Here is a 12710-nt window from a genome sequence, read left to right as displayed (position 1 = left end):
AGGTCAATTTTCTATTCTGCTAATGGAACTGTTCAAGAATTTTGCCAAAATGACTTTGTAAGCAGGATGTATCATACCTGTAGCTAAATGAACATATCTAAACCAAATACAAAATTCTCATCAATACCAAAATACTTACTATTCTTGTATCACCACAGGGGTATCAGCCTACTGTGCATAAAGAGCAACAGCACACCCAGCAGCTTCACTGCATTCTACATAATTTGTTTTTCCCACATCATTTTATGTGCATGACAGATACATAACATGTGAAGATCACTGTTACTGCAACCATTTACAGCAAAACAGAAAATCTAGCAGAATACCTCCAGCATAAGGGTAAACTTTAACTGGCACCAACAGCATCCGTTAAAGTCGGAGAAAGAGTTGCTGAAAATTGCTGTTCTCTGTCAGCATTATACTGGGCACAGCTTGTATCTGCTGGGGTGCCAGAACCCGGGAACACTCTATTAGCATTCTGTATGCAGTGTCTTAATTTCTCATTCCAGCACGGTACAGGAAGAAAACAGTTACCTGCCTCTTCCACATGAAAGTGCGTTTTGAGAACAGAAGGCACACTGCTCTGAAAACTAGAAGCCCAAGTAGATGAGTGTTACTAATAACGCCGTTCCCTTCCCTGCTCCCCCGAGCAGGCGTTCAGCCCTACTGAAGAAGGGAATTTTTCAGTCTTATGAGCATTGTACCAGAGCTTAACACAGCTCCAGAGCTCTTCAACTGCTGTCCCTCTTGTGACAGCCAGGCTCCTTGTCAGCCATGTCTCCTGACAGTGTTGATGACACTGAGAGCCCCAGCATCACCTCCAACTCAGACTCATTAGTGTCAGAATTACCTGCCTGCTTTTGAACTAAACAACTGCATTGGAATTATGCCTGGCTATCACTAAGACAAACTATTTTCAGGGACTCCTTTCAAATTAAATGCATCTGACTCAAATATTCAGGAAGATATTGTTTCCAGAACTCACGCCTTTTTGTACATTTCCTTCTCATACTGATAGATCCTATTACATCCTAAAAGACAAGCTTGACCGAAATAAATCCACAAAGCTCTTTTTTTAATCCAGAAGAACATTGTTAATTATAACTTTTTATATAGAATTTTGAACAAATGCCACAGGAAGCATTCAAGACTATAGCTTGGATCGATGTATTAAGCATAACAAGGCTGCTGCATTAAGAGCTATAGATCCATTTATGAAAAAAGCAGGAACTATCTGCTTTGTTCACTCTTTACTAATTTTTATTTCACAAGCACAACATATGAACGTGCCCTGCCAACACAACAGTAGTCCAGCAGTGGAAAACATACCTAAAATGAACATTTCCCACTGACACTTTGCCTTTTCTCTGTACTTCAGGAAAACAAATGGTCTCTGAAAGCCCAACTAGTCTGAACTTCTCACCACCAGCCACATATTTGATACCTTCTATCAGTATCTGACTGTTCTTCCCCAGTTAAAGGTGACTTATACAGATAGATTTTTCTATTGAAAACAGCAAAAAGCAATTTCAACAGCTGTGATTCATCTATAACTCAGAAACAACAGCTTCATCCTTCAGATAACACAGCATTTTTGCCAGGTCTTTCAGTGACTTCTTTCTACCTCAACAAAGAAGAAATTACGAGTATCTGTTAGAAAGATTCTTTGTTGTTTTGCTTTATCATTTACTTTATTCTTTTACATTAGATTTTTATTGGCAATAACGAGCCCGGCCTATAGACTACAGAGTTAATTTTCTTCACTCTACTATGTGCAAAATAGAACCAACAAATTAATTGCAAAATTAGGAAGAGGTGTCAAACTGTGGACTGGCAAGTGAAACATCTTCATATTTTTATTTTTCCTATACGGCTCCAGTAGGCTTTTTGAACTACTTCCATTCCATCATACAGGAATACGTAATGCTCTAGTTACCACAGATTAGAAAAGCCACGTTCTTGTTTTAGTGCTAAGTAGCTTAGTAACTAGTTAAGTCACAGATGATTTCTCTTTTACCCCAGAGATAAAATACACTGTGTAATTCAACAGGAAGCTACGACATTATTTCAAGAAATTCACATCACCACACCCTAAAAGTGGCATTCAAAAGTACTATAGTAATGTGACAAGATGTTTAGCAGTTAATCCAAAAATAGGGCAAGTAAAATAAGGCTCCAAAACCAAATCATTCACGTTTTGAACAACTCCTCCTGCTATTTAGGCATTAAATCCATCCTTACAAAACAAAGAAACAAAGATTCAACTTAAGAGTAAGGCAATGTTTACAAACTTCAGGTTGACCATTATCTGAAGAAAAAATGCTTATTGATATCTTCACACTAAAGCTTGTCATCTTGAGAGACTGAACGCAAATCACAAACCCAGTCTGCTGGCTTTGCCATTAGTTCCATACAGATGTGCTTAACTTGCACTGCTTGACACTACCTTGAACAACTGAAATAGTTTTCACAGCAACATACTGGATGAAATTACCAACACGTCTTTGTTTTAAGATTACAAGTAGAAATGTGATGACAACATATAACTAATTTGTTTTTCCTTTAAAAAAAAAAAAATAACAACACAACAATTTCATTGTTCCCATATATTTGAAATATTTTGCAGTTTTGATGAGGCTTATTTTTGTATTTCCTAAATAGAGCAGAAAAAGCTCTGATCAAAGAGAATTGCCCTAGTACATGCAACATTTACCAGCTTTCGTGCATATACAAGCTCAATTTTCTCACAAAATTAACAGTTTTCTTCACAGTCTTGTATCAAGTACTCTCTCTCACCATGTATCTTCTACAGAACATCTAAAAGATAAACTTTTCAGATAGAAATACTATTTTCCTGTTCATTTCAACAGTTTAAGAATTAAATCTCAAATTTTAAAAAGACATTAAGACAAGGAAGTTCAAACTCCTTCATCAAATGAATATTTCAACGAACACCATAATTTTGTTTTCTAAGGCTCAAGTGAATGTTCTGTTAGTACAATTCTACCCAGACCTACCTACTGTTTCTGTAAAAACTTATTTGACAGAAGTAAGCTGAGTTTAATTTAGGAGACAATGGCACATTACCGGAATCGTTGCGGAGGTATGATGACATTGCTGGGATGAGGCAAGATTGACTAAGTAGCTCCAGGAGAACAGATGGAAGAGCGCTGCTGTTCTGTCCCCTCCCCTCATGGCTAGTTTGGGTCTCTCCATTTGACGTACTCCCTGCAGGATTTATGTAACTGGCAAGAACCTGGAATACACAAAAATATTTAATCAAACCTGATTTATTTTAGGCAAAAGAACTTTGACTTTCCTTCCTTAAGGAAGACACCCTAACACATCACTAGCTATTTTTCCTAATTCAGTACAGGTATTTACTTCAGCAGTCCCAAAGATCTCTCAGAAGAAATTCTATACAGTTATTAGACTATGATTCCAACTTTAACTAATGCTAAAATTAAATAGCTATTATAATTCTGAACGACTTTAAGAGATCAATTAACACGAATTTTGACAAAACCGCTGGAGTTACTCAAAGCAGGAGTTTGCCAGCTCACACCAGCGAGACACTCTGCTGATCCAACCCATTCACTTCAGAACACCCACTAGCAACAAAAGATTTTTTTTTTTTAACTGCAAATGTTTTAAAAACACTTGTAATTTCCTTTAGGATGGGAATTCAGGTTTTACAGATGAAATACTGACTTAAGGTGAGCATGAGACTTACTTGGAACACCTGCTTGGGAGCATGGCTCGAGCAGCCTGCCTTCCCCTCAGGACAGCGGGGGAGTCACCTCATGGCTGCCCGCCTGCTCCTCCCAAGGGAGCTCCTGCTGTTCACAGGCCCCTACTGTGCTTTGTAGATGTACGAGCTAATGCACTTCCATGGCTCTGATCTGTGCAGTTGTACTCTCAAATTAAGTAACACTGAGGCCTGAAAGGCTGTATTGTTTGAAGTTTCAGGGCCTCCATTCACCTTTTTAGCCTCTTCTCCTGCCTTTCATCCTCCCTCTTTGCTCTAACCCCTTTAGCACTGGCATTTTGGTGCAGCATCTTATCAGCACTCTGCAGAACAGAACTTTTCTAAACAAGCTTTCTAGAGAAAGGACCAGGCAAAGTCTGCTGTACAACTGACTGACATCTTCAGCAAATTGCTGAAGGCTTTTCTACTTCTCCCTGCAATTGCTGATTGCCCAAAGCAAATGCCTCCTTAGCTCATGACTTAAGACAGTTACAGCTAAACTTCTGCATGGCATAATAGAGAACACTGTCCAGAAGCTTCACCAAGAGTAATTAAGGTGATTTTCCTCTTTCTTGCTTAGGAAAACTGTTCCGCATTTTGTTTTGCTTTTGCAAGGGCCATGATGCTTGTGCCTTGAAAGCTACAGTGACTTGAATAACTGATTACATCAAAATGATAACTTCATCAGTCGGGGCATGGGCATTTTCAGAATTTCATCTCCTTCATGCTCTATCCCTGCAGAGAGGTTAGCTAATGAATCTGAGCTGACAGTTCTGTGAATGAAATTTTCGATGACAAGAAAGAACCTCATTTTCCCTACACTGACCCAAAATAACAGGGGTTGGTCACATTTCACAACAGAGTGAAAAGCCTAATTATGCAGGATTTCCTTCTCCTTAGCATGAGGCATTTGGAAGGCAGAGTTTTACTAAGATCTGGATGTTTACTGGTAATTTACTATTGTCATTTAATTGACCTATTCATGATTTTATAGTATTGCTGAGTGAGATTTTGTTATATTAGCATAACACATTCATGGACACCAGTAACAACTATAGGCATTTCCTAAAAGCAGGGCAGAAGTATGCGAGAAATGAACACGAAAGATTATTTGGCACACAAAATGTCTATTCCTGCATCCTCCTCCTTTAATGGACAGTTTTTACTTTTGACTGAATGCAATTACGTCCACAGAGATGTATGACAGCTCCAGGGAAATACACTGGAATTTTTCTTCATTCATTGTCTATTCAGAACTGTCACACAGGCTTATCCACTCACACCTTCTTTATGCAGCAGCCCACTGTTGTTTGAAAACAGCCTCACTCCAAATACGATCTATACCATTTTTCATGTATACAGGCAGTTGCAAACTAAATTTTGCCCAAAATACCATAATTACTGAGCTATATGACTGAAAAAATACAAGTTCAATTTTTATTATCCAGGTTCTAACGTTTCAAGTGCTTATCATTAATGACATTTCATTATTACGCACCTGTAGGAGGCAGGTCACATGCTCTTCTTCTAGCCTTTGCTTAGTCAGAGCTTGTTCAACATCCCATCCTGAAGCTGTGGAGCCTGTGCCAAAACCTGTACCCTTAGCCCAGTACAACTGCTGTTCTTCTGTTGATGTACTGTTGTGTGTACTTGACACCTGCGGCTAAATTAAAAAACAAAACAAAAAAACCCCCACCACAATAATTGCATTTTTTTCCATCTTATGAACCAATTCTTTAGAAAGCCTTTGTTCTGCAAGAGAAGGTAATCACATTTTACTAACTCAATAAAGTTATCACTGGGATTCAGGGGAATTCAAAGCTTTAGATAGGAAAGACTGCCACATCCATGGAGCTCCAGTACAGGTCAGTGCTAAATTGTTGAAAGTGATGCTTCTCTAAACTCATTTTTGTTCTCCTTTAAGATACTGTCACTGCTTAAACGATTCAAGGTATTAAAACGCTACTTAATCCGTATCACACTAAACATCACAGCTCTGTATCTATCGCTCCTTAACAGCCAATCAGGTTTAATAGCATTATTAGATGAAGTGAATAGGAGTAGAAATGTCATCAATGTTAAGATGCTCAAGCATGTGCTGATTTTGAATAAATGCTCCATACTGACAGTAGTCTGGAATCACCATTTAGCTCTTGCATTGGGAATGTAATGTGTCTTGGTGATGAAATAGCTGTGTGGTTATTCTCATGTAGACATTACTCATGAACATGCTGTGCCGTTGACACTCAAGAGGACTGTCACAAACACTGAGTTAAAGCACTTAAGGGAAAGCCTGGCCCCAGAAACACAAACCTCAGTGCTGGTCCAATGGATCTCTAGTTTTGAGTTACCATCTATCACCTGATGGGTATGAATTACGAGAAAGCAAGCTGCTTAAGGGGTCACAGTAGAACTGACGCAGAGATAAGAATTAAAGGTTGCCCCTTCCCTCCAAAAGTGCAATAATGTTAAGGTATTAATGTATTAGCAGCTTGATAGCCCATTAGGAGCAGAATATCTCAGCTTCCCCTTAAACTTGACTAGCCATTAAAATGAATTATTCTCATGCACAGCTTCATGTCTTCCTTGCTCAAGCCCTCATCAGTATCAGAGCTGCTAAAATATGGACAGCCCTGTATTTTGCATCGTCTTAGCCATATTTAGCCACGAGGAAATTTTTCATGCAAGCCTCTGCCACAAAGATGCTAAAGAAGGCAAATCATCAATTTATTTTAAACATTTTTATAGAGAAGTGGTATGTCTGTAATTCTGGAGATTCACTCAGGATCTTCAGCGCTGTGGAAAGCTTTTGTCTTTGGATCTCATTTCCCTATCAGTAAAAAGCGGATTAAAAAAAAATCACTGCGTTAATTCATTATTTTTCACAACTCATTTATGTTTGTGAAGCATTTAAGAGGAAATAATTTGCAGCCAGCAGAGTTTACATGATGAATGCTAAATAAGGTAATGAGGTCATGCTATCTAATGAGGTTTAAAGAACCACCATCCATTGAGCATTATGCCTCTCATGCACTGAATAAGAAGGTCCTGTGAAAGAAGCTGATTACACCTTAATGCATCAGGACAAGCCACCTTTGTTGGTTAAATTTCATGACTACTATGTTTATCTGCAGCATGCACGGAAAATTACTTAATCAAGTACTTTCTATTTTTTTTTTTGCTCTTCATTCAAACAGCAATTCTGTAGAAAGTAGATTATAATTAAAGCATGAAAATTGTTTTCTTTTCTATACTGAAAACTCTTTGCTGCTTCTCAGTGGCAATCATTCTGCTGCTAAGCTTACCTCTGTCTGGTTGGGACTAGAGTTGGGCACTCTTGGTGCGTGGTGGCTCAGAGCAGACAGACAAGCAAGGATGAGATGTACAGCCCCGATCTCCAGAGCCATCCGCCTCAGCAGCACCCCATCATCTGTAGTCAACGGTGTAGTGCTGAACAAACTACGCAACACGTGGAAGGGCAGAGTTGGAAGCACGTTAGCTGAAGGAGACTGAAGAATATGACCTAGATTGAAGAAGAAAAATATGAAACCCACATTTTCTTTCAATAGTTCAATACAGCCTGTTAATCTTTGCAATGGTTTATAAACAACACATACAGAAATATACTAAGGATTTAAGCATTTGCATATAGGAAGCTCTCTGTATTAGGTTTCTCTTCAGAAAAAAAATTCAGCATGAGAAGAGTGTAGAAGAAAGAGTATTTATTTATTTCCTTTATGGGTTTTGGTTAAGAACCAGAATTATAAAATCTTATTTGCCATTTCCAGGGAGAAAACTGAATCTGTGAGTGACAGTGAGCATACTTCTGTATTTGACTACACTTCCGGTTGTATTTCTGAATGATGAAAATGAAGGTGGTTCAGACTAATTTTTTTCTTTTTAAACATTCCAACTACAGCAAATTAAAAATACACAAGCTAACAGCAGCTCGGCCAACAAGATGCTGCAGTTTATCATGGCGGAGAGATTTTTTTCATATTCATGTGCCTAAAGTGGGAATTAAGTCACTGACACAATCCAAGCTGTGATGGTATTCATCTTAAATACATGGTGAAATACCAACATAATTTGAATTAGATGAGCTACATGTCTGAATTTTGTTGTAGAATTCTTTTATATTTTTAACACTTTTCCATTGCGAGAAAAAATTACTTATTTTAAAAGCCACATTTCAAATAATGGGGTGACCTATTAATGCAATGTACTTGGATTCAGGAAAGTGTCTCAATTTTTCTGGTATTTAACAATGCATTTCACATTCATTTACAAATGCATATGTAAATAGAGATATTTGACAACTGAAAATACTGAAGATACTCGAAAATAGCCAACTCTGGTCAGAAGTTGCTCCTTATTTTAGAGATATATTATTTTCTCCCTCATTCTTAGAGTTTATCAGCTCTATCATCAGGTCTAAACTGAAATAAGTTACAAGTATGTATGTCTATACTTGCATGTATATGTATCTGCATACACACAGGAGTCAGTTCATATCTGATATTCTTTGTAAAGACAATAACAAGAAGGAAACAAAAAGTCCTCTGTTTGGGATCTTCATAAATGAAATGGAACACCTCTGGAAAAAAGTCCATCTCATAGACCTGCAGAACTGCAGGTGTAGTCAAATGACAAGGAGATTAAAAAAAAAAAGAAAAGAAGAAAAAGCTAAACATTCGTGCATGATTTATTTTGGCAACTGAATCCATGTTAACCTACAAGCCACAGATTTTTAAGTGCAGCTTGTCATAATATGCAAGAAAGTAAAGAGATTCTAGGTGTATGAAAAGATGTATTTCACGAAGAAAAGGAAAATATTGATGTTTCATATAGGGAACTAGTGTGGACTACTGTGTACAACTGATCCCACAATCCATAGAGAGTTGAATTCAGATGTCTGGCTTAGGGAATGGATGAATTGACTAGTTCAAACACAAAGGCTAAGAGGAAATACAATTCCTGTCAAAAATGCATTGGAGAAAGAAGAGCTATTTATCATGAGGAACAATGCTGGCACAATGACAAATAGGCACAAACTGGATATGAATAAATTTAGGCTGAAAATTAAAGCAGCCACTACCTATTAGGAAAATGATATTCTGGAACTGTATATCAATAGCAACAGAAAAACCAGCACTCTTTTCAAAGTCATAATGAAAGGAAATGTCTTAAAAGTACTAAAACATCTTTCACATACACTCTTCCAGTTTTTCAAAACACTAAAAAATACCAATATTAGAGCTATATGCAGAATTCTATGTTTGGTTGTAAAGACACCGACTACAAACACTCTCAGCTCATCTGTTCATTCATCGAAGAATGCCCCATTTCTCCCTCTGAGGGAGGGCAGAGGGCAGAGCTCCTGCTCAGCTACTTTGATCACTGTGATCTTTAGATCTTTCTCTCCTTTTCTAAAATACTATTATTCAACAGTTTATTGTACATCTGCTGTAGCTATGCTTCTGTGTATGCTATTCTGCATTTTGTTGTGGAATTATAAGACGTTTGCTCAATTAGTTGAGCATATTCCGGCTACTCAGATAATTCTGTCCGAGTGCACTGTCATCTTGATAGTGTCTTTGTAAGCTGTCAGCAGTTGTTTTACAATTATTTTGACATCTAGATAAGAACACTTGAATACGGATGATTGTGACAAAATTTTGCCAGATAGAATTTAATATTTAGAGACAACAGAGTATCAAAAGATGCTAGCAACACAGTTCTGCACAAATCAATTCTAACCTCCTAAAAGCATTACAGTGTAAATAAAGTTAAGTAAAATGATCTAGCCGTGGTCTACAAAGAAACATAATAATCGCAGCACATACTTCCTTCACCATCATCTGTAACTCCCAACACCAATCTCAACAGACACTGAGCATGTTTCCGTTCTTTTAGCAGCACCTCAGCATAGCCCGGGAGACGAAGAAATAAACCAAAGGCAGCCAAAGAATGCGCGGGAATGGGAGACATAGTCTGAACTGTTGACTTGATCGGTGGAGGTTCTGCAGCAATTGTTTCTGGTGCCTCATACACCAATTCCCCTGACTGTTCAATGGTAACCCATTCAAATTGATCACTGTCCTTCTGCTTTTCCTGGGTGGTTGATGTAACCACTGGCGTGCTCACCTTAACCAACAAAAACAACAACAAAAAATGGTGGTCATTCAGTTAATCGCCTAGGCAGAAAGTTTATTAAAGTTAGGATCTAAAGCACATATAGGACATATAGTCTTCATATAGGACACCATTAAAAAGTCACGTGAACTACACTACCATTTACAGATACGGTGGCCAGGCTAAATGACTAAAAAGGGCATATTTTTGCATTTTCAATACAGTTCTAGAAAGTCACACCTATATGAGAAAGCAACTGTGTTTTGCCAGCCTCAAACCCTCAGTTAAAAATGTGTTGCCTAAAATCTAGAGGCATAGGAGACATAAATTACGCAGAAATAAGTAATACAAATGTAAGTTTATATATCAGAATGTTAAATAAGAAATGACCCTTTTATTTTTAACATTAAACAGTGTGAACTCAAGTGTTTAATATTTAACAACATATCACAAAAAGGAGAACAACTGATATTAGTATCTTTCAAAACTAGAAAGAAATTTGGGTATCTTGGCAGTCTTGTAGCAACTTGCGCTCCTTCCAGGCTTTCAACTGATTTGGCAGGCTTTATTAGTATTATGCTCTAACACAAGAGTCTGCAGTGCTGTTCTATGAACAGAGGACTATGCAGCCAGGTTATTAGGATGGGAATCAGAGTTTAAGGGGGTAACAGTTGCACAATTGCCCAGGAAACAGTCATACGCTCTGTTAAAATGAAGGTATGACATCTCGGTCCCTCTCATAATTAAACAGCACAGAAATTTCAGGCTTTTAGGCTATTCAGATGAACTCATGCAATCATATTTAAAATTTGAGTATTTATCAGACTGATCTAAATGGGAAAACATTAATCTGAAAAGCCCTTGCAGAATTTATTCAGAATACCAAATTCCTAATTAAAAGTCAAAGCCATGTTTAGCTGCATTTATTTCAATCATGTACACATGAATAGAATCAGAAGTATCAGTGACTTAGAGAAATGTAAAAGCAAAATTAAAGAATGAAGAGTCGGGAGAATTTATCAGTCTTTACTCTGAATCATCTATTTGGTATTACTGTATTTAATTTGTTATTATGGATCACAGAATTCTTATTCAGCATTTGAATCCAAACTTATATTAGAAGCTAAAAAATTGTTAAAAGAAAATAACTTTCCAAGACTATAGAAAAAGAAGCAAAAAAAGGGATAAAATTTCTCATGGTCATAGGTTGCTTTTAATTCGTTGCAGAAATCCATGAATCAGTCTTCTTCAATACAGAGTAGACATTATCCGTCTTAGATTTCAAATACAGTAATTGCTTATGTGAACACATTTCCTTAACTTTTAAATTTTGAATTTCTGACTTCTAAAACATCTTCACAGAACTACTGACAAACGAGTCATACTAATTATCTGATCTCAATACACGGTTACTATTCCTGCCATAGTTTTGCAGTCAGGGTACTGAACAACACCCTTAATTCACGTTTAACTTAATTTCAAAGTGAATAAATATTCACAGTCTTTCATATCAGAACTATGAGCCAAAAATTTTTAAAACTAAGCCAAACAGAATTTAAATAATTGAAAGGTTATTTTTCCTTTTTTAATAAAGACTGCGTAGCAGGAACAGCAGCTAAAGGAGTAATTCCACACTAATGCTATTACTGAAACTTTGGCAGTGCTGACAGGCTTTTCAAGAGAAATTCTATGTCTAATTTAATAAGTATAAAAATAAATAACAGACATATTAATTATGATATCATTTTATTCTTATATATATATTATGTATTATTATAAAGATAACTAAGAATATACAGTTTTTTATTATTTGTAATAATAAATCTAAAATAAAATTACATAATCTGCTTTAAGAATTTATTTCACTTAACCATTAAAAAAACCTCTTAGGGTACATTTACATAAGCAATTAAATGATAAGCAACTATGGCTTTATAGTTCATCAGAAACTTTATGCTACTGCACCCTCCAAGATATTTTAGGAATTAACTGAAGCAAGGCAAGCAGCAACACTGAATTAATGCATTTGTTCCACAAGGATGTGGCTACCCAAGCAGCCATAGCATGTACAGGGAAGTAGCAAAGTAGCATGTATAGCTGGACTGGGCTGTGGAGCTATGCACTCGCCTATTTTAAAGCAGCTTCCTCACGTAATCGAGATGTCAAACTGAACCATAGAGAAATATGAGGAAAATATTGCCCTTAAACAAAACAACTGCAACACACTTTGCATGTTTTTCTACACTGACTTTTTCACTCACTTGCTGAATCACGTCAGGATAAAGCATAGGGAGTCTCTCTGCAATAAGGGCCAATCCACCCATTCCTGCAAAAACTTGCAGTGGAGACTGAATGGGACAGGTCTCAAGAAGTGATTCATCTAGAACTGCATCCATACACTCATCTCCAGGACTGATTGCTTCATCTTCAGGGCAAGGGCCCAGTAAATCTGCATGTTCTACAAAAACACAGGGATAAAATAAATTAATACATCATCATCATCATCAATGTTGTGTTTCTTTCTTCATCCTCATTTAAGAGTACTTCAAATGCAGCAGTTCCTTCTTAAGCAAAACTGAGTAAAAAAACCTGAAATTAATACGTTCGAGAGTATCAAAACAAAAGTATTTGTGGTACCTTTTGTCAATGATGGCAGATCCATGTCATAACTTTGGATTACTTATACAGGCTTATATGTTAGCTATTAGAATTTTATCCTTAACTAGAATTTGATCTATGCCTTCAAATTTTTGTTAACTTTGGAAGTATGACATTTTCTAATACAGTCGTTCATCTAGGAGGTAAGAGCAGGTTTGTTACTCTCTGA

The 12710-nt window shown here is 36.9% G+C and overlaps 1 protein-coding gene across 12 annotated transcripts in view; it reads right to left on the bottom strand.

Moving 5' to 3' along the window:
• Positions 1–12710, bottom strand: part of BIRC6 (baculoviral IAP repeat containing 6) — a 185547-nt gene that overhangs the window by 50657 nt on the left and 122180 nt on the right. For 8 of the 12 annotated variants that reach the window (XM_065057989.1, XM_065057997.1, XM_065057992.1 and 5 more), the window contains 5 exons: positions 12133–12341; positions 9595–9895; positions 7054–7271; positions 5247–5411; positions 3088–3256 (listed from right to left, as the gene is read on the bottom strand). In XM_065057989.1, coding sequence (XP_064914061.1) covers positions 3088–3256; positions 5247–5411; positions 7054–7271; positions 9595–9895; positions 12133–12341 — 1062 coding nt within the window. The remainder of the gene's footprint in view (positions 1–3087; positions 3257–5246; positions 5412–7053; positions 7272–9594; positions 9896–12132; positions 12342–12710) is intronic. The other 4 variants (XM_065057990.1, XM_065057998.1, XM_065057994.1 and 1 more) reach the window with 1 other exon arrangement.

Source organism: Columba livia, chromosome 3 (genome assembly GCF_036013475.1).
Source record: "Columba livia isolate bColLiv1 breed racing homer chromosome 3, bColLiv1.pat.W.v2, whole genome shotgun sequence".
NCBI classification, from domain to species: domain Eukaryota; kingdom Metazoa; phylum Chordata; class Aves; order Columbiformes; family Columbidae; genus Columba; species Columba livia.
The sequence above is the reverse complement of the archived record's forward strand: the minus strand, read 5'-3'. Positions and strand labels throughout refer to the sequence as shown.